Source organism: Netta rufina (assembly GCF_964035555.1).
Source record: "Netta rufina genome assembly, chromosome: 2".
NCBI lineage: Eukaryota > Metazoa > Chordata > Aves > Anseriformes > Anatidae > Netta > Netta rufina.
In genome coordinates this window covers 117,396,292-117,420,131 of record NC_140124.1, presented here as the reverse complement: position 1 = coordinate 117,420,131, position 23,840 = coordinate 117,396,292, and the positions used below count along the sequence as shown (strand labels likewise).

The window sequence follows — 23,840 nt, the reverse complement described above, 5'->3', positions numbered from 1 at the left end:
GCCTTCATGACTGAACACTGCCTCTTGTACAACTAAGGCTGAAAGCTGCACTATTACCTTGTCTGAAACCTGTATTCAGACACTATAAGTTGGAAAGATTTTTGAAAGGAAAATGCCTTTATTAAAATATTTGTATCTTCACAACAATATTTTTTATTACTTGGGTGAAACTGAATTTTGCAGAAGGGTTCCTTGAGAATGGATGATAAACTAACACCACTGCTAAAATTCTTCCTTTTATGTGAACACAGTGCCAAAAGGAAAGGAAACAGCTGAAGCAAAATCATTTTTTTGCACTCTTTTGTATTGTAAAACGTATGGGGAATAGCAAGGAGGGAAAAAGCATGCTGCACTTGTTATAAACCTAGTATTGTTTCTGTCTGAAAATGGCTAGCAAGAAATCCCTGTCACTTTTCCCAACAACAAACTAATATTTTAAAGAGCAAATGATGAAGAACATGGCAAGTCAAGTCACCAGACCAAGCTGGCATCACTGAAGTATTGCAGAGCCACCCAGGACACCACAGCTTGGAACTGAACAGTCATTGGTGTGTACCTAAGAGACAAGTTGATGTCCACAATGTTTCTAAAGATCCCCTGTGCTGTGCCGATGTCCAACAGCAAGTTTGGCATCAAGAGAATAAAGAAGATGGGATGTAATAACAACAATAAAAAAATAATCTGGTGCAAATGGACCCCAAGGTGTAGTAGTCATCCCTGTGCAACAATCACCCTTCACTGCAATTTACTGATGTTGCTTCATTACAATCCAGCATACAAAGGGGGCAATATTAAGGCATACTATTTAAAGCTACAAGATCTGTGGTGCCAGATACAGCTGATACGGAATCAAGACTATAGAATAAAAAGAAGGTAATTTCAGCAGAGAACACTGAAAAATGAAAACTCTCCTGAAGGTGCACAAGTGCTGTCGTTGTTACAAGACTTAGCTGAGTGCCACAATAAGCAATTGAAAACTAAAGAGTGCCAACATATTTTATAGGGTGAATCCACAAATTCTTTACAAAAGCACAGCAATATTTAGTTACAAATTAAAGTGATAACCAAGGAAGACAGAGAAACTGTTTTAGATAAGGGAGAAAAGAAGTATTTTCACACGATAGCAGAATATACAGAAGTAGATTTTTGCAGGGTATAGGACCTGCAGAATAGATGGAATTTGAAGCAATGTTCAGAATTGCAGTGACAAAGGACAAATTCTGAAGAGAAATAAGCCAATGTTATTGAGTCATGGAAACCATCACACTTTGTGTTATCTTTCTGTTTTTTAGCTGGTTCTGACTGGGGAAGAAATCAAAGACAACCCTTGTGCGGAGATGGAGAGGTCACGAATAGAAATCAGCTGGACTGCATCCATGAGAGGTGATGATACTGTAAAAGGGGAGGAACAGTGTTTTTAAACGGGCCCTGAAATGGATAGCAAACACAAATCAGATCTGGGGAGTCTAAGACAAGCAGCAGAATTCTCCAAGAGATAATATAATTACTTGCTATTTACAACATTATAGTACTTTTCCTTCTTAATGTACATTAACTAATTTGTCTTGAAACATCTCCTCAGATAAGCATTGTCTCCATTCCACATTTCAATGGCTTGTTCTAGGCTACCGAAGAAGTCATTCGGAATGCTGGAACCACCACAAAATCACATCCACTCTGACTCCTGTTTTGACGTTATGAACCCAAAATTGCTTTTTTGGCATGTCAAGCAAAGACTTGGAGAATAGGAGGAATAATACTGTAACACTACCATAAAGGAAAAGGGAAAAGAGAGACTGTGTGATGTCACAAAAAAAGTTAACTGTATTTTGTGGGAGATAACGGAGTAGGAGAATTCAAAGAGCCTTCCAAATTCGCCCTTTAAGGAGATGAATGAAGAGGATACACTGAAAAAAAAAAAAAAAAAAAAAGCAGCTAGAGTGTGTTGAGAGTGCTTCTCTTGTTAGAGAAGAGAACTTCTACTGAGGCTTTAGGCTGAAGGAGACAAAGAAAATCACCAGCTCACAAAAAGGGTGGCCTGGAGGACCCATCACTAGGGTAGAAAGAGATGCACATGCAGCACAAAAGCAGCATTTGATGTAAAATACGATAACCTAGGTGACATATCATAGAAATTAGAGTCCTATTTTCTGTCACCTAATTTATTCCCATGCACCGCCATGAAGGATTTTTCCTGACGGTACAATTCCGGTCTGTACAGCAAGGTGTACTCCATCACTGGTGCAAATGCAGCTGCTGGTAAAAAGTACAGAATTTTTTCATTATTAAGAAGTAACCCTGAGATTAAGTTTGCTAGGCTAGCTTTTTGTTCAAATGTATTTATTTATTTATTTTTATTTATTTCACTTTATTTTCACTTTGTTTTCATTTTACCCTCATTTTCTCAAGTTATATTTTAGTCAGTAAAGGTTAAAAATACCATCCCTATTAAGTCTGACTTTAAGAATAACAGCACACAAGGAGAAATGTGGGTTAAAAGTTCAGATTTGGCAGGGAAATGTCAGTCAGCTGAAGAGACTATTTAACTGTTCTGGTGAAAATTGGTTTTGATTTGATCGTGTTATGACAGTTTGCAAATCACACTTTGCACTAAGTGATATTTGGGTTAAGCTTTTTAACCAAACTTCTTAGCAAATGGAAGGCTGTGCTACCTCTGAATGATTAATTTAACTAGGTAGTAAACATAAACATCTCCCAAGTTGTTCAAAGAATTACACAGGGCTCAGCAGGAGTCTCATTTGGGGGTTCTGCGAGAAGGTTTTTTTGCACAGTTATCTAATGTCTTGGCACTCGCATAGGTGTGCAATGAAAAGCAATGAAGCTAGAGGCACAGTGAGTTCATTGTGAAGGTTGCCTGAAAAAGGGTTGAGAGAAAGGGTGCCTAACCAAACAGCCAGATATTAAGAATATACCACTGAGGTCCTGAACTACAACCCTCTAATAAAGTAGCGTGTGAGAGAAAATTGAAACTGCATGGCCAGGCACTGGAAAAAGAAAACCAAAACAGGACATCACAGGCACATCCTTAACTCTGGCCACGATGCATGTGTTTCGTGATTGCTTTTGGTTATACAAATATACTATCCCTTTTATCATTCAGTCTAATCCAAACATGAGCCTCATACCTTTCAGTATAAACACAGTGAATGAGGCAGTGTTTTGAAATAAGCTTTGTCCAACACGTTATGAATAGCATATTCTGTAAAGTCTCTTGGATAAGTACCACATATATCGGATTATATTCATGTAATAAAAATAGCGTGTTATGTGGCTTTGCACCTTTGAGCAGGTCTCCATCACTCTGCCCACTGCTTCATTTCCTCTGGGGTTTCTCCTTTTGCCCTAAATTGCACAACATACTCCAACAGTGGCTTAGTTAAGAAAAATAAATCTGCAAAAAGGAATGTTTCTTCTTCCTTTCTCCTTATACATTGAATTTAGCTCTATACTTACGTTAGTTTAAGGCCACATGACAGAATTACTCAGTTCTGTCCCACTGACACATTGGTCTTATGGTTTTACTTGGATGTTTCACTATGAGGGTATATAATATTTTTTCACAGGCAAAAATCTTGAGACTGAACTTTAAGGTCATGACACTTTTGTGCATAGAAAATCTGAATTTGATAATGTTTACACTAGCATTTATTAGTTAGATTTTTTTTCTTTCACAGATATTTATACCTAATTTGTTGGTTGCTAAAACAGCTGTCATACAAGCTGAGGGACATAATAGGCCATTCAGCTTGTACATGCATGCATACACACATGTAAATAAGAAAAAGGTGCATTCAATCACAAAATAACTTGCATTTTAAGTAGGTACCACCATATCACTTTATTATTGATTTTTCTTTGGCTGAACCTAAAGAAAATAACTCTACATGTGATAAATAGTGTGGGACCATGTTCTCACCACACACAGTCTATGAGGCATGCAAAAATAAGGATTTTAACCTAAATATTATCCTAACCTCCTATAAAGACAGGATCAAAAGTATTACTTAATGAAAATGTGTTGGTAGCTCTACTGCTATGTCGAGGAGGCAGAAGGAGTTACTTTTCTCAGTAAGGATCATTGAGTGTGTCACTGGTTAATTCTTGTTCTATGCTCCTCATTAGCATTACTCTCAAGTTTCTGGTTATCATATCCGAAATATTAAGACATAATAAGTACGAAGGTGCAGATAATTGGATATTAACCAGAACATACTTGACTGGGCAGGAGGTAGGGCCTTGCTTAAACTAATCCTGAAATGTATTAATCACCAATTAATGAATGGGTTTCAAATTCATTTTCTATTATAGAACACCTCTGAGTATCTCAGCTTTTTCTAATAAAATGAGTTGGAATAACAGGATAGGAATAAGAAACACTCCAATTTGAGGCTGGCTTGAATTAATTCCCTATAGCTTGTTGTTAAGTTCATTGAAAACAATAATCCTGGTATGAGTGACTTTCTTTATAAGGTTGAGAAAATAACCATATATTATAGCACTTACAGTCTCTATTTGCAGGTACAAATGGTCATACAGAGGCTAAATTCAGAACAGAGCTAGTTCACTGGAGAACTGCTATAGCACTATCTATATTTCTTCAGAGCAAATATAGCTGTATAAGACAAGCAGCATAAGACCTGTATAAGCTCCACATGGATATTTCCAATTAATGATTTTCAGTGTGAAGACAGGTATACATGTACACCAACTTCAGCAAAAAAAAAGCCTTCACACACACACCCTTCCCACCCGGGCCCCAAATGTGGTCCACACCAGTCCATTAGGGTGACCCAGGCTGTTGGAGGGTGGAAGAAGAACAGTGGGAGGGCAAATATAGCAATTACAAAATCCCGTTAAAAAGCCTGTCAGTAAGGGGGATGGTGGCATTAATCTCAGAAGCCCTAGATTCAGATGACTTTGATGATTTTGCATTATGCATACACCCCTAACCAGCCTTACTAACTAGCCTGACATGGTTGCACTTTTCCCAACTAAGAGGCTAACCACCTGCACACATTTACTCTCTAATTTATTGCAAGTTTTTGTTAATGGGGCATATTTAAATACAAAGGAAAAGCAAAAAAAAAAAATTGGAAACAAAGCCTGAAGTTTCCTGTTGTTTTCTTTATATTATATTCTTAGATGTCCAGGATAATTTTAAATGGATACTTTAGGCTTTTTATAATTTGAAATGTGTGCCTGCTACCGTCGCAGATGAAAACAGAGATCCTTATTGTTACTAATGAAGAAAATTATATCAGACATGGTTGAAGTACTATTATTCCCCTTTCTCTCTTCTTGCTGTCCTCAGTGTTATTTACATTGATGTGAATTGCGAGTAAACCAATATTATCCATCTCTCTGTTTTTTCCTTAATTTGTTGACTTTAATTTTAGTAAGTCTTAAATAAGCGCTTACCGAAGATGAAGTAAGATATGCAAGCAAGTAGTCCTTTTATCAACAATTTTGCCACAGAAATACACAAACATTTCAATGGCTCTTCATTAGCAAACAAATCAACAAGTGATATTTTAATGCATGACTTTATTCCATCTCTGTGGGGACTGTAGTTGAGAGTGTGATGTACAGTACAGAGAAAGGAATCATCAGCCACAATGTCCCAGGGCTCTATCCATTGAGGACTTCTCAGCCTCTGCTTAAAGAGTGCATTTAATTGACTGATAGACAGTAGCTTCTTTGTTCACAGAAGACAGCGAAGTAATGGCAGCTTGAAAATCGTACCATCTACAGGATCTCCTGAGACTAGTAACAGGGGGATATGTGTCAGGAATAAATAAATAATCTAATTATTAAGCCACTTCCTGTCAAGTTAACTCCAATTTGTTGGCTTTTGAAGGCAACAAAACGAGGCATTTTTCCTCATTATGCTTCTCTTTTTATACCACTGGTAATCACAGGCGGATTAAAGGGTGCCTGATTGGTTTTTTTGTCAAGGAACTGAGAAGCAGCCAACAGTACAGAAAAACAGAGTTGGGGTTAGAAGAAATTTCATGCTTGTCTCCTTTCCAGCTCCCTAACAGCCCACACTGCTGCCCCATACAGTGCTGCCAGCTGTACAGCAAATGTGTACCCCTCCAACGGCGGCCTACCAGGCCACAGGCTCCATCCTGAGAGCTGTGAGATACCTTGCAATCTTGGCAGGTAGCTACTGCTGTCATAGGCATAATTCTAAAGGTGACCTACGAAACCCCGTCAGCTCACCAAATGCAACAATATGAGCAGCTGAAGTCCGACACCCACTCTCCATATTGGCTTCTTTTGTTTTGCTTCCTGCACTTACAAAGCAGGGAGAAACCGAGGGACGTACCCTGTCAAAGAATTGGAGGTTTCTCTGCTAAGAATAGGGACAATTCAGAATAGCGCTGGTTCGGCTACCCTCTGTGCAGGCGGCTGAGCACGGCCCCAAAGAATGCGCTAAGGTTCCTGATAAAGCCTGCAGTACAAATGGTCAGCGGCAAAGAACAAAAGGGAAGGCTGACACAACGCCATTAATTCTGCCCGTGGCGAGGAAGTATTAACATGCATAGTATATCACAGCACTGGCTAGGAGAAGAATCGTGCAGCCCGTGGACAGAAAGGAACAACTTTCGGACTGCCTGGCATTATCTCGCAGTGGTGTCCCTTTCTAATACAACAGGAATTTCTGGAGAAGAAAAAAAAAAATACAGCTTTGGCACACTTTGCCTAATTTCTTCATGAAATAAACTCCAGGCTGGGCTGTGCACATTTTGAAATGCTTCTGTTAGCATTTTCATTATTACTATTGCTATCATAATTATTATTTAATATTAAAACATTTTAGAATTAGAATTTTTTGAGTGCCCCCCACCAAAAAAAAAAAAAAAAAAAAAAAAAAAAAAAAAAAGGACTCAAAGATGTTTGCACACTGTGTCCCAAATTAGCCATTTATGATTTTAAAAGCCTGGACAAGTCTTTCGTAAAAACTGTGTCAAAAAGGAGAACAGCCGTGCCTGATTCAAACCCTTGAAATGGAAGTGTCGGCTCAGGCCAACACAGCTCAGCAGGTGAAATTGCATCCCCAAGGGTGCAGGGGGACAGGGAGGCTGTAGCCCGAATAGGTGACATAACTTTAAGCACAGCAAATGGTGCTGCTGTAGCATGTTTACAGCTGCCTTTGCCGTTTCTGAATACATCTTGAATTTTTTGTTAAATTGCGCAGATAATTAAAGCCTCTTCATATTTACAGTCTGCTTCATTGGTACCATGAATTCTGTTTTCAGTTACTGTCTGCAAATTCCCTCTCTGCACAATTTCATACTAAGCAATAACACTTCATTTTACATAAGTTTTATCTGATGTCCCCATACAGAGCTGCCAGCTGTACAGCAAATGTGCCGCTCTCAAACTGAGGCCTACTAGGCCACAGGCTCCATCCTGAGATCTGTGAGGCACCTTGCTGTCATTGGCAAGCGTTCCCTGCTATCACTGCTACCATCGCTCCACACTACACACAACTTAAAATCATCTGATTATTAGAATTTGTGGTCCACACTCCATTTTATCCTTTATTTAATCTATCCCCAGATCACACATTTGTTTAAATGTTTTGGCTGGTTTACAAATCATGCAGCCATCTGCACAGTAGGTGTGACACCATTTTTTAGACAAAAGTTACATTACAAAACAACAAAGATAAAGTCATTTGAAATGCTTTGGTGTTTGTTATTCTGCCTGGTTTGCTTGGACCAACTCTAAGAAATAAATAGAATTATCTGTGTAAATCGATGAACATCTATGAAAAACAACACCCAGCAGAACGCAGAGCTTGCTCCATTACCTACGTTAATATCATGACAGCTGAGGAGAGATGACCTGGCCCACTTCTCATCTCTCCTGTACAGATGGCTATTAAAGAGAAAGTATCCCTTTTGTATGGTCCATGCAGAAACCCTTTATGGGCTTTTCAAATAAGCCAGCATTGCCCACAAGAGAGTAGCTTTCTGTTAGTATGAAACAGCACAGATTTCATCTATTTTGTAACCCAGCTCCTCACAAAATAAACCTACAGTTTCTCAGATTTAGCACCAAATGCTGCTTTTTTTTTTTTTTTTTTTTTTTGATTTCTGGGTATTTCAAATACATCTCTGCTTTTTGCAGACAAGGTGACAGTTTCTTCTGACTTTCTGACTACTTCTTGCCAGCTCTACCTGTGAATGGGAGACTCCCAAATATGTAGGTGATTTACTGATTCTAAGAGGGTAAGATCCATCTTTTCGCTAGTAATTGCAATTTCCATTTCTTATTACTGAAGAGTCAGTGAGAGAGGGTAGACAAAAGAAGTTGCCACCTCCTTTGTCCTCTGATGTGTAGATGTGCATCTTCGGATTCGTTTTCTCCAAACCTCTGTTAAGAAAGACTTCACAATGTCAGTTTTCTTGCATAGCAACTTAACTGACATTTTGAAGACGTGTTCCTTAAGGTCAACTCAGTGCAACAAGTATTAATTGTCCCCATTTCTGCATATGGGAAAGGAAAATCCCATTTTTTAGTAAGCTACGGAACTAGACAAATAACAGAATGTATGAATGTTACATGCTTCATCCTAGTAGACTAAAATTTAACAGAGCTCCAAAAAGCTTATAAGGTATTTCCTTTGTCTTGACATCAGTGGTGTTGTCCACATACACATTGCACAAATGTGAGGCAAATAAAATGATTTATTTTTATGGGTTTATTATGCATGCAGTTAATACATGCATAATGCAAACATGCATATCCACATAACACACAAGCATATAAACATAAACATATTATATACTTATATCCCTGTCACTGAACAAATCAAAAATCATGAGTTGCACTAAAATGTGTCCTTACGTCTTCTAATGGTTACATACTACTTGTTACTGTAAAACATGGCTGTAAAATTTTTTGCAGAGAAATTAACATTATATCCCACTTTCTATATACCCTTGTTTTTAAACTGCTCCAGCATAGATTTGTTTACCTGGGGCTTAATGAAGTGTTTACTGGTGTAAACTAGAATTTTTCTTGTCAGGCGCAGGGTTCGTTCATCCTATTTTCCCATTTGCTTCCTAACTTTAGTGCTCAGCACCTTTTCTCTTTCTCTTCATTTCCTCCTCCTGCTCACATCTTCTATCACACTCAATGCTACACAACATCCTCCCCTCAAAAACAAGCTCTTACCACAACAGACTTCACAAAACATGTTTGATGCTTGACACTGAAAAAGTTGAAGCAAGAAAAGTCTGTTTACTCATCAAAAATGACCTATATAGAAATTTTCAGAAGTAGGGTTGCGAAAAAGTACTGAATCCTGACCATCACATCCTTTCCCTTTACTCCCCTACTTTTCAGAGGGGCAGTGGCTCTTGCTCTGATACCAGAGCTTGCTTTTTCTGTCAACAAAAGTAGCAGCAATCTACAAAGATTGTGGCTGTTTCCCCTTTTTATCATTCTCTTTGTCAGCCTGATCAGTCCTCAATGGTAAATGTGCTGCTCTGTTGTGCACAGCCAGCGGCTCGCAATTTGCTCACTATGTTTCATGAGACAGTTGTTTGTGGCTGTTTGGAACACATTTACCTCTTTGGGGATTTATACGCTAGTTGCAATGCCAACCTCCATAGTGATAGAGATTTCTTTCTAACTAAAATAGATAATTAGAAGCTGGTAATTATTGGTCAAGAATTATCAGAGTGAAAAAAATTAAGCTCTTCATAAATAGTTCTTGGCAACGTCATCTCTTTACATTATCTCATGCCTAACAGCACTTTACTCAGAGCACTTACAAATTTACACTACTGCTGTTGAGCCTCATAATTTTATGTGGAGTAATTCTTTTTCTGAGTTAAACGTGTCGGAACTCCCTCAGTTCTGATCCACTCTGTACATGCACATGTACAAAATCCTAGGGATTACAGCAACTGTTTAGTCTATTGACAATGAACTGCATCAGATACTGCAGATGTAAAGGAACCAGTGGAAGAAAAAATAATGTTTAGCTTGTCTACTTAAAATAACAGGCAAAATAATAGAATGAGCAGTGGAGTGCAGCAAACAGAACACAAACAATGGCAGACTCTCCTTCTACACTCTCAGGTCAAATGCCAACTGTAAACTATGTGAGCAAAACAAAGGAATGCCAGAAAGCCTCTCTCTTTTCCACAAACACACAGAAATAGAATTTTCTCAAGGAAAGCTGCTAAAAATCCTATGTATTCCACTCAGAGAAAAGCAGAAGACAGAAGGCTGCTGAAGAATTACCATGGTTGCCAGCACTTCCTCAAACCATATGAAATGCTTGGATTTACATTTCCTCTTCTCCCACTCAGAAGCTGAGACGTTGTTTTACAAACAGATTTCAATAAACAGACTGACAAGTATGTTTTCATTTGGCAATCATCCTCAGGATTATCCAAACAAAAGTACATGCTCATATCTAAACCCAAAATAATGCTTAAATAGAGAGCCTGTTAAAAAAAAAAAAAAAAAAAAAAAAAAAGTTTGCTTTGCTTTCAACTCATAAGCATCCCCTAGCCTCAACTTGAATCAGTGTGTAGTTTAAGCAAACATGGGCGTTGCTTGACAAAGCACGGAGACTTGAGAAGTGCAGACAGATCTAGCAGTTGGAACTCATGAACTTTCAGTTGCTTAATCTAAGTGCAGAACTCCACTTCATTGCCTCTTTGTCCTCATCTATCCAGTGGAAAAGGCTTATAGCCTCAACCCACCACAGAGATATGGGAAAACTGGAAAAAATACTGCAAAATGCTTTTAAAATTGGAAGTTTTAAAAGAAATAAACATGCAGTTGATGAGGAAAGCAATCCCTGTGACATCTTTTTTAATATATAACTTGTATAATAACAATTGTTAATTGTATTGTTGTCAAAGATATTTGAGGTTACACTCCACTGGAACATCTGCAGATTTTGTTTTCCATTAGGTGGCATAATCCCTCTTGTTGAAGTGATTGAAATGTATAATAAAATCTGTAAAAACACTGTATGCCCTCCTAACAAAGAAGAGTAAGAGGCTTTTTAAATAGCCTCTAATCCCTCTTCCCCTGCTAAATGTCTAGTTGAGATTATATTTGATTAGATAAAAATACACACATACACACAACCTAAAAATACCTACCCTCGGTGGAGCTATTTTAGCCAACAAAGTAATTCTGGTTGCCTTATTTAAAAGTCTAAGTTTCACACTGGGGTTTTACAAACATATCTTTGCCTCAGTGACCTTCCATAATGCATCCTCTCTATGTGGATGTCAGCAACATGAACTCAGTTTACATTCTGGGATTGTGTTCAAGGGACGCAGTATCTAGATGGGACACCATCAACACTTCCAGGCTCCCAAACCACTAACAAGTTGGTGAGCAGTGTTACCCTCAACTAACTGAACATGTTAGTAGTGGTTCTCACCTGTTCTGAGTGGCATTTGGCCAATTGCTTTCTACTTTCCTGTTTGTCCCATGTTCCACCTATCCTTGTCATCTTCCCCCCTCTTCTAGTCTCTCTCCCATTTAAATCTTTTGCCTTCTCTCAGGGAAGTTTTTTTTTTTTTATCACACTCTTTGACTTTTAGCACCTGCCTTCCCAGGTTATCCTCCCTCTCCCTTGCATTTAAAGTCTTTTTTTTCCTCTTTCTTTCTGGAGCTTTCTCACTTTCCCTTCCCGAGAGAAGTGAAGACACTACATCTTGTTCTGCCAGTCTCCTACTGGAAAAGCAGGGCAACAAGATGTATTTTCTCAGACACACATAAAAAAGTGAGAGACCAGTGTGTTTAGGACAGCAGGGTTTTTTGTTCGGGAAATGCACTGTGTCAACAAGTCCATACTGACTTAAGTGTTTTAACTAATTTTTCAATCTTCATATTGATATGCATGCTGATATCTTGGATATATATATATGGGTTATGTATTATATATATACATGGGATGTATAACATATATAAAAACATATATATATATAACACATATATATAACATATATAACATGTATATGTGTTTTCTATACTATATATGGATACTATAAGCCTACCTAATGCACATATATAAGCTTATGCCAAGTTCAAATAGCTTCATGTCAACTCTCGAACCTTTCTCTCTAGATATAATATGGTCTTGGAGAAAGGCCTGTGAACAATGATATAAATTAAAGGGGGGGTGTGGGGTAGTGAAATTAGAAAGGCAGCTAAGGAAAAATCCAATTAGTGATGAGAAGGCTAACAGAATTGGAGATCAGAAATTATTTTTCCCTGTGTTTTGATTCTGAGGTCACATTCAAAACTCTCAGGAACGCTGATATTCCTTTCACTCCACCCCAACACAAAATCCCCTTGCGTTTGCTTAATCAAGGCTACATCATTAGGAGCTGCACTGTTAAGTCTGGCAGCGCAGATAAGAATCTTCCACTGAACACAGATTACCGCAAGCATGACCAGCAAATCTCCCTGCATGTTTTGCAAGCTCCTTCTTTATTTCACTGGCAAGGTTTTATATTAAGCACATTTAAATCTGTGTCACTATGGTTATGTCATGAAGCAATATCATGCATGATTAGATACAACACAGACAAAAACAATTAAATATATTTTTTTAAAGATTCTCTTCCTCATTCAACCTCCCCCAGCTTTTAGAAATAACACATAGGCAGTTAATCGCTCGGTTTAAGAAAATCTTTGTCATTTCCGATCTGCAGGCTGAAGCTAACTAACTGGATTTGTCCTGCTTTATTTACTCTCTCTTCCTTTCTCTGCTCCTACTTTGACCCTTTACTAAATCTTATCCAGAAAATATAAAGAAAAAAAAAAAAAAAGAAAAAGAAAAAGAAAATCTGAGTATTTCATGACAAAAGAAGGGCCCTAGTCTGAAAATGCAAGGCACACAGCAGGTAGGTGGCAAGCAGACACACCACTCTGACATTCCAGCAATCACCCCTTACCCACAGTGTCTGTGTTCCCTGTGATGTTTCAGTATCACTACACGTTACAGTAAAGGACATGTCATACACTGGATTCAAAGAAAACAACAGATATGGTGAGTTCTGTTGTTGGTAACAACCTACATAATTCCACGTTACTGACCCAGATTGAATACTGTGCAATGGTTCAGATTATCTCTTTCCCAAAGACATGAAATATCAAAACTGAGGCTTAATCCAACAGGCAAATCGTTTTGCTCCGTTACAAAATTGCCACACACATGCTTATTCATTTTTCTGAAAAGCAAATAAAATGTTCATGCTTTAAATACATTAAAACTTATTAATAATGTACCAAGAAAAAATGGGCTATTAAGCTGTGGCACGTAACTTTCTTTTATAGTGCAGCCAAGTTACAAGCACTCATGGAAGAAATCTTTAGGTTACCTTGTAAAAAGAGATAAATAGCATCAAGCTAAGTATTTTTAAGATATAACATGAAAAAACAAAACAAAACACAATAACACAACAACAACAAAAACAAACCAACACAACAATATATTCCCTTCTGTTTGATATGTAGTTACTGGTTTCTACACCATATAGCTTGGTCTCTTTTTTGCATGCTTTTTGTTATTACAGCAAGAAAAACAGCATAAAGGAAGTAGGAGTACAAAATCAGTTGTTTCCATCTGTGTCCTGAAATATGAAATTTGGAAAAGAGGCTAAAAACAAAACGAGATAACCCTGGCAATGTTATCTTATTAGCGGGCAAATGATGTGCTTGATAAATTTAATTGGCTGATAGAACTCTTAGTGCTATTACTGAGTGGTTACCAAATTGAAAACATTATGGGTAATCCTAGGGGAATAAGCAAATAATAGGAAAATATGAATATCAAAGAAAAAGCAGCTTTTGTTTTATTCCAATTTACAACTGTAACAGCTTTGTAAACATCAAGCCAGGCTTGGATCAGGAATCCTAAAGGATTTTTTAAAAAACTATTTGTACCTTAAAGAGCAGATTCCATTACTGAATACTACAATTCCTTATTTTTTTCAGATAATTGACAGTATTTAATTGTATGCAGATACACTCAGGATTTTTTCCAGACTGCTCAAACACAACAAACAATACTATTTTATGGCCATTTGAATTATTTATGTTTCCTAATGACAAAAACTCACCAGTTTTGATTTTGGTACCAAGGTGCTTGAGAAGTACACAGTAGTGTCATTACCATAATAACTTCTGAAATTAAAACCTGTCTAAAACTCTATGGAAAGCTAACATCCAGTTCATTAACCATTCCTGTTAGTTTGTTTTCAATAATGCAAAAATGATTAGAAGTTTAATTTGCTAATCACCTGTGTTTTGACTGGCAGTGGATATATAATTCTCTGCAGAAGTCTAAACTAGCCCTTGCAGAAAATAAAATATGCTAATGCTTTATCAAGTCTAATAATATGAATAAAAAAATCAATCATGCCTAGGTTAATCATTGATGGATGCACAATTAATTTCTCCTTAACTCTGTTTAATTTTAGAGGCAATGATGATCATGAGTAAGAGAAATGGCTATCTGTCTTTGAGAAGTTTTAGTGCTTCACTTACCAATCATGTGGTTTGCAACATGAACTTGGATATCCCATTCATTGTAGAAAACCATCTGACATTTGATGCACTGGTAGGTCTTCTTCTAAAGAAACAAGGGTAGATAAAATTTACTGAAACATGCAGTTGGAACCATTTCATTACAACTCAAAATGCTGAGTTCAAAGTGGTCATTTAAAGATCTCCAGCAGTGTTTTCATTAAGGTTAAATTATTAATATTAAATAATAACACTCTGCAGTTCTGTAGCACCTTTTATCTGAGCTTCCTGAAACTCTGTAGATATTTTATTATTTTTTTTTTTTTTTTTTCAGTTTTTCAAATCCGTGGAAAGATCAGTACTGCTAAAACACCATTGTCATACTCATGGAAGGCAAAATGTGATGAGGTTATGTCCGATGTGATCCAAATAACACTGAAATAAATATGGATCCTTCATTTTATACCAGTGGATTAAGTCCACTACAGAACTAGGGTGAAGCCACGAACAGAACAGAGAGATCAGAAATCTCCTTCTCCCTCAGTCTCAGTCGGGCTGCAGAATCAACGCTGCACATACATTTTAAATGGTCTATCCATTGCTATCATTCTAGGAGGGAAAAATCCTTGTTAGTGTGGACAAATGCTTACTGTTTTCAGGCAGCAGTTTCAATACCTATTGGTACTAAAACTAGGAAGGCTAGCTGGAAATCAGCCAGAGAGCAACCCTTCTGGCCACATTAGATGGAGCCTGACTTACTTAAAAATCACACTGTATATAGACAAAATTTCATTATGAACAAGGAAATGTGTTACTCTGCTCTCTTTGGTGCACAGGAAAAGTCTTTTATTTGTGCCTTGGTGTCTTTCAAAATAGATCTGCTATTTCAGTTTTCTACAAGGTGTATCACTTGTCCAAGATGTTACAGATTAAGACAGTAACATCCTAGAAACATGATTTTATTTTCTCTTATTGTTTTCTTGACCTAAATTGGCCAGAGATTTCATATCAGAAAGCAATTCTTCAAAAGTGAAAACTAAGAATATATCCGAAAGTAAGATTTTGCTTTTTCATCCTAAAACTTCAAATCTGCAATTTTCTAGGCATCTAATGAGACAAGCAAGATTCATAAATGTATTCAACTGCATAATTGTAGCATCGAGGGCCGAAGTCCTAAGGTAACAGTCCTGGAGAGCTCAACTCTTGTTTTGAAGAATCAGTGAAAGCAAGCTAAGCCCTGAAGTGCAACATCAAGCTAGTAATTCAGGAGACATGCATCTTTCTGTACAGTCACAGATACCTTGCCTACGCCATCAAAAAGAAACAAGAAAGGAAAAACATATTTTTTAAAGAACATAAAGTTACCAAAAGCTGGCACAGATGTAGTAAATCGCAGATTTCATATATTTTAGTTGGGGAAGAAGTAAGGTCCACTGAACAATGTGCATAAAAAATAAAGCTTGCTTTGTATATTTTTAACTTTTGAAGAATGTTATATAGTTGGTATTATTATACTTTTTTTCAAAAAAAGGTGTTGTGTATTTTTTTTTTTCTGACTCTAAGAATTATTAAAGACTTGCTGGATTTGTTATCAGTGTCTAAAATTAGATGCCCTGTCCCATACAGATAAAGTGCCCATCCATTATGCATTTTTCTACTACAAGCCCTTAGGAAGAAATATAAAGCCTTTTTCAACATATGTCATTTTTTCTTACCAAGTTAACTGTAAAATTAGTGACTAATCAAAGTCAGCTCTGAAATTAAGTGTTCCTGTGGGCTCTACTTTACAAATCTCCTATTGCTTCTCATACACAGAGGCTATTTTAATTTTCTTCATGACAATAACAAAATGTGTTGTGTTGCTTCTTGGTGGAAACAATCATAAGCCTTTTTTGCTGTTTTTCATTTAAAGAGACTTCAGTTTTCTGAAATGTAACCAAGTTAAATCCTTATGTAGACAAATAAAATCAATGGGCACCCAGAAAACAAATCTGCTTTGACTTAGCTTTGCAGTTACAATTCATAAAGCCTGCTGTTTTAGAAAATACAATACTTTTCCCCTTCTTCTGGTGTTACCATACTGGTAACATTGATAGACTTTCAGATGCAGTCTAAGGTCTTCCTATTACATGCTGGTAAATTTAACCTTACTGCACTACATCTAGATCTATCAAAGACCTCTAAATAATGACAGTCACGATCAAAGATTTATTATGCTAAGCTCTTTACAAGATGCTTTTTGATGCTGACATATAGAACAACAATATTGCATAAATAACAATCACTCTCCCTTTTTTTAAAACATTGTTTCCCTTTAGAACTAGTTAGAAAATATTTCTTACTCCCCGATGACTGGCACTATATATTGTTTATTAGCATACCCCTAGCATTATTTCTGATATGTGACTTTGTTCAAAAACAAAGAAACATAAACTTAATGGCTGGTCTTTTCTCTTGTTAGCACAGTAATGCAGAGTTCATGTCAAGATTTGTCCGCAAAATTATGACTGATGCATGTAATGACAGAATATACAAAGGTTGGGGTTTTCTTTGAAGTCTCATGCCCAAAAAATAAACTCATTTAACAACAACAACAAATAATAATTTACTAGCACTTGCTAGCCTCTTCAAATGATCTGACGCATTTGCAGAATCACACGCTGAGGTTTTCTTTTTATCATGAAGGAAAGAATGTTTCTGTGACTGCTGCTTGATCAAGACCTAGTTCTTTTTTGTGATCCAAACATATGCTAAAATGTTGACATCAACTTTTATTAGCTTGACACAGTCATCTCAAAGTGTCTAAACTTGCGCATGGTTAAGTTTTGATTTTAAAAGCAAACTCAGTAAATTCCGTTTACTCTTAGATTTTCAAAGTGATCAAACCCAGTCATTTTCACACCATGTTGAACAAAAAACACATACTTATTTCCATATGTTTCACATTCTAAAGGGGTTCTTTTTCACTGCAAGTTACATCTTAGTCTCACAAGCTTTGTCAGGCCGACAGGACACGCGAGCACTCACAGGAGCTCCTGGGTCCTGATGTGCTTTGTGGCTGCTAACAGCTCCCTACCAGAATGAGCCAGGGGTAGACCTGTCCCCTCCTCTCTCCATGGCCCCACCAAGGGGAAACCTGGGGGAGGAAGACAGAAATGAGCCCAGGGGCAGCTCCACCTCCCTTGCCAGGCAAGAAGCCTTGCTGTGTCTGCATAGCACAGCACAAAAGAAAAAATGGGTTGTGACTGAAGGAGCCACCTGAGTCTCTCGAGTGTCTCGAGCCCTTTGCAGCACAGGATGGCTCCCCACAGAAAGAAACGCAGGGCTGTGACAGCCGTCCTTGCCTGGCCTTGCTGCAGCTGCTCGCAGTGATGGAGCCCCAGCTGAGCTCCCTGCCCCTGTGCCCAAGTCACCAAGGGAGGACTCAGCGGGACGGAGCAGGCACCCAGGCCTTGCTGCTCCAGCTCACAGCCCAGGGCATATCAGCTCTACATGAAGATGAAGAGTGGACAGCTCGGAGCACTTACAGCCTAACCTGCCGCTGCTGCATTTGCCAGAGGACACCCATCAGCCTCCTGCCAGAGACAGAAATACACCAGCACTCTCATTCTCCCCTCTGAACACAAGAACAAATCAACATACATTTCTTGTTATAGAGCAACGTGATACCAGCAACAGGGGTTTGCAGCAGAACCTGACCACATTTCCACATGGACTCAGGCAGGACCAGTACAGCATCTGGAGAAGCCATGAGGTGCTAAATTGTGCCTTGTTGCAAAATTTCCCAAGATTTGTTCCAGAGAAAAATGACACATGCATTAACAGACAGGATTTAGAAAGCATTTGACCATTTTCCTTTAATTTCTTGTATCACTATAACTTCGCCTTTTCATAAAATAAGCACACCTCTTCAATAAGCAACCCCACAATCCTTCATAAAATCCCTCCTGTCAGGAGCCCAAGTGCCAATTTGTCTCTTGTATGCTGAGCGCAAATCCGAGGCCCAAGTCATTCCTTGGACCATTCAAAATTGTCCTAGAAGCAAAACTGCTTGGACTAGAGGACTGACATGAGCATTGGGCAACCACATTGACTCTTGCATTCTTGTTCTTTTTCATTCCAGTTTTCAGACCCAATTTGAAGCCTTGAGGCATGCAAAGTTTCTCTGTGACTACAGTTAATGAGCTTTGGATCGGGCCTTCAATCCATGCAGCGCATATGCACGTGTCTCTCTAACCTTTTGAATAATGAATGTCACCTAGACCTTTAATTATTGTCCTGATCCTCACTTGTCACTTTGCAGTTTTCAGAATTTCCTTACGATAAAGGTGTCCATAGTGTCCATGTCATGTCAAACAAGGCTTTGCTGCTTTTATGAGCTGCCCAAGAATATGGTCGTTCAATTGGTACTTCAGTTCCATCCGGAATTTAATTTGCTCTTAAAAACACAGCAAAACAACTATTAAACACTCTACTAAAGGATTTACGGTTCTATTCAGAAGTATTCAGAAGATCCTTTTGTGTAGCCTTCTGTGCCCTATGACTGTCTGAGCTATCCATACCTTCTTATTTTGTATTTTCTAACCTCATTATATTACTTGAGAATGAACTGTATATGCTACTTATCTGCCCATGCTCCACATCCTTCTCAGCCATTCAGTATTTTATCACCTGCCTATTTTGTTCTGCCATTTCCCCAGTTTTGTACTGTCAGTGAATTTCATCATCTTACTATACTTCTTTCTTCCAGACTACTGATACACTGCATAAATTCAATAAAATTGGTGCAAATAGTGATTAAGGCTTTCCATTATTCACATCCCTCCAACCTTAACTGCTTCAGTTCACATGACTCCTATGCTTTCCACATCCAGGTTAATGTTGCTTTTCTTTTTTAATCAAAGTAGCTCTCCCTACACCATGCATATTTACCCAACAGATAGTCTTTTGTGCTATACTTTTTTCAAAAGCTTTGCTAAAATCCTGGTAGATCATGTTTATAGGCTTCCCTGTCAGTACTTGTAGCTACACTCTCAAAGTATTCTTTGTCAAAATTTTAGGCATGATCCTCCCTTCATCATGCCTCTTGCCGTCCATCCTTCATTAAAAACAAAAATTTTAAGTGTTCCTCTATCATGTCATTGATTAGCCTTTCTCTCATGTTCCTCATTGTTTAAATCAAGTTCACAGACATGTAATTTCATGCATAATCCTTATATCCCCTGTTCAATGTCTGTTTAGTAGCCTTTTCCCAGGCTGTTGATATCTCTTCTAAAAGATTTCAAATTTATCTGCTTAGTGTCTCCTTTTATCTTCAGCTACTTTCTCTGAGAATTTGGGGATGGATACTCTTCTGTGTTTCTATGTCAATTTTTGTATTCTGTATTCCAATACATTACACCTAATCCCTATTCATTCTTCCCCACAGGGAGGATATGCTACAAGCATTTTTTCAACAATATTGTTTTCCTTCATTAGATATTCCATTTCTAGATCTCCTATATACCTCTTCTAACTGAAGAATTATTTCCTATATGAAGTAACCAAAAATATGTCTTATAGTTTCTAATACACCATATCTACATTCCCTCTTTGCATACAGACTTGCAGGCATTCCTAGTTTATCCCATAGTCCTTTCGAACCTCTTCTGCATGCAATAGTCTCCTCTACTAAAAATTGCTCTGATGTGTACCTGTTCACTTAACAATAGCCTTCCATTTACAACTGTGTGTACCTTGTTACACCAGTAAAGGGGATTTTCAAGGCTTTTTCCACTTAGGTTCAGCACAGACCACGACCATGAGCCAACCTGCTGCTGCCAAAAGCACACTTCCCACATCCTCTGATTCCCCTCTCCTAGACCAACCATTCACTCGCAGGTTCCCTCACATTAAATCCAGGGTGGAGTTAATTCAACCTGTTAAACCAACAGAAAAGTAACCTGATTATAGAAAGTGAATAGCTTCCATGCTTGTGCTCCCAACAAATCATATGCAAAAGCAAGTTTTAACTTGCACACTAACTACATCAACTTGCCAGTGCTAACTCCTGATGCTGCCAGCTGATTTTTTACATTATTATTTCATTAAGCGTTAGCAGTGTGCTCGGCCCTGCATGAGGCACAAGAGCAACCATGGTCCCAGCCTATTTGTCCATTTAGCCATTTTTCATCATAGCTCAGATTATTTTTGACAGTACCTTAATTGAGGATTTCTTTTCTATCTTCCTAGATGCTTATTTTGTCAACCTTAAGCTCTAAAAGAACTAAGCATATGTTAGACAGTTTCACTGCATAGTTAGCTATTTATCTTGCTTATGGGGCACTGTCAGCTTGCATTTTTTCTGAACAGACTAATTGCTAACTCTTCTCATTGCAAATAGAACACCCTTTTAGTAGTATTTCCTGATTGTCATTAAAAAGATGTGCTTTTAGGATTTTATGAAGATTTTTCCATTCTGCTTTTGTTTAGCAGGATCTTAAGTATAGTGGGGTCTGAGTGCATGTCTAGAGACAGAAGACAATCAATCCCATATGAAAAACAAAATGAAAAATGGAGAAAAATGTTATTTTCTTTTCTAATACCCTTCACTATGGTTACTTAGTTCTTTTAATACACAAAGTGCATTCAAGCAGAAATACAAATGCTTGTTCTAGCAGTCCTTCCTTCTTCAGCCTGCTTGAAATCTTACAGTCTGCTCTTCTGTCTTTCACCTTTGCATTCTAGATGCTGCATATAATCATGTCAGTCTTCAATGTCTCTTAGTTACAAACCTTTCCTTCCCCTAGCTGATGAAGTGCATTACCTTGCAATGTTTCACCTCCCACACAGGAAGAACCACATCTGCAACTTTTAAAAATCCCATCTCTCCCCTTCAAGCTCTCTTACCCTGTAACTTGCTCTAGGTCTTTGAAACTCAGTACAGAAGTGATGAAGTCAGAAAACCGACTCTAAAACCCAGCAGCACAGGCTGTGTATATATATATTTTTAACTACTTCATATCAGGTTTACATAGTTTATGAGTACAAAGAGTTGTAAGTACTGTGAATTTAATGTGGGATCTGAAAAACTAATATGCTTTATGACTTTCTACCTTAGGGCCTGAGCCTGGGTGAAGCTGGGCCACTAAACACTGCAAGTGTATCTGCTAAGCAATCCGGAGCTTACCATGTCAACAACCGAGTTTTCTGTCAGCATCCCTAACTCTTTCTGTCTCCTTACACTGCACTTAAAATTGAAGAAGGCTGCTAAAATGAGGCATTCTTAAGCCAGAGAGCTGCAAACCCACCAACAGGCATCCTAGCATTCAGCATCTGTCTCAGAGCAGCTATATGGCTATGGACGTTAAGGAGACCCTACAACTCAGACTGTGCTGATAATTTTTCAGATAATGTGGCATCAAAGTATGGGCAGTAGAGCATGACTTGACAGGTTGAGATGCAAAAAGCTGATATTCTGAGTAAGCTGATAGATTATGTGTTTTTTTTTCCCCCTGTCTCTTTTTTCTTTTCCTTTGTTTTAAAAAAGACATACTGAGACAGACTGCCATTCAATAAAGCCACTACTTTCTTCACCAACAATCAGCAACAGATGTAGCCCAATAAAATTAATAGTTTGCAAGTACGCACAAGAGAATACTCTTTTGTCTCTTTTCACCATCACAAATTTTGCAAAAGCTCTCTGGGTTTTAACAGAAAGGCAAAACTGGGGGCTTTTTATACACCTCATTTTGTTTAGTTAATCTGAACACTAAAAACACTTTTCTCCCATATTATGGAAAATTAATGCTGATTAATTTCACTTTCTAAAGTATGACTCAAGATACTTTTTCTGCCCTTACTTGTCCACTTTCAACTCAATCTTTATTCCTGAAGAAATCTGGGCTACTACTTACCAGGATAATTCAGTCCTACAGAACAGTTGTGCTAAAAAATATGCAAGATTAATATTAATGTACAAACAGAAATATATTACTCATACATAATATATAAGAAATTAATTTTCATTGAAATATCAGGAGAAGGATTAAAACCCTTAGATCCCTCTCATGCAATTAGCACTGCACTTGTGCAAGTCGATGGGACTGCACAAATGAAGGCTTCACATAACACTGGCAAGACTGGGGTTTTACAAAGGCTCACCTACACTACAAAATATGACATGAAGAGAATTCCACAATCGTACTTCTGTAATTATAGTACCACCCTGTGTGGATACTGTTAGGCCACATCAATGTTAGCAAATATACTGGTAGCATCTGAGCGGGCACACAGCTGCTGACATTGCAATGATGCTTGACTGCATGCCCAGTTGGAAAACCTCTGCTGGAACAGCACAGCTGCCCAAGGAAGTGGTGTACCAGCAAAACAAGCATGCCACTGAGCCAGTCTTCATCACTACCCACAGTGATTTGTGTCTAGCAGTTTTTCTTGCTCTCCTCTACAGGAATTACGGAAACCTCCAAAAATTCCCTCTGTACCATTTCATAATCTTATACTTTCACACTGCTGCTTAAAATTCCAGCAGTTTCTCTTAGGTATGTCCTGTAATAAGTTCACTTGTTTTTTCCATGGCCTTCAATCTATCATTCACCATCAGAGAAAGATCACAGAATTTGTTTCAGAAGCAGAAAGTTATACTTCTAGGTTTGTAGGACTTTAACCACCATTACATGGACTGCCAGATGTGAAGCAGGGAATATAAAAAGCAGAAGAGCTGTGGTTAAGAGAGAGTTCAGGAAAATCATCAGGTGTTGCAGACATTCCCTGACTAGTCCTATGAAAGAAGCACCAAGCAGCAAGACAGGATCAACCGTAAGTCAGCCAGGGATAGTTGCAAGATTCACATGTGCAGACAGCCATGTTCCTAGAATTTGGCCCTGAACTTACTTAACCATCAGAACAGAAACCAAAAGAGGACTGTTGTAGTGGAAACACAGATTAAAAAAGGATATCTAGAAGGCTGGAATCTCAGATCAAGCTCTTTTAGTGAACCACCCCATTTCCTCTTGGAAAATGTAGATGGGAAGAGGTGACCTTCCAGCTCTGAAAAGCCACTAGGTGTGCCTTTTAGCACAGAATGTTGAATCTGGATAACAGGCAAGAAACAGAGGAAGTCCTTCCCACACAGGATACCAACATTTTGGAAGCATAACCAAAGGGGAAAAATAGTCTCCTTCTTTCCTACCTTCCACCTTGTTTTTGAGTACACAAGCAACAAGCAACTTTTAAATGGCTGCATCTATAAATGGCTACATTTTTAAGTGACTCTTTGGAGGCATTTCACAGGCATTAAG

The 23,840-nt window shown here is 38.0% G+C and overlaps 1 protein-coding gene across 2 annotated transcripts in view; it reads right to left on the bottom strand.

The window, feature by feature from the left end:
- The window catches only part of ZNF521 (zinc finger protein 521), a 231,568-nt gene that overhangs the window by 103,643 nt on the left and 104,085 nt on the right, over window positions 1–23,840 (bottom strand). For both annotated transcript variants that reach the window (XM_084281400.1, XM_084281399.1), the window contains exon 5: window positions 14,566–14,650. In XM_084281400.1, the coding sequence (XP_084137526.1) occupies window positions 14,566–14,650 (85 nt within the window). The remainder of the gene's footprint in view (window positions 1–14,565; window positions 14,651–23,840) is intronic.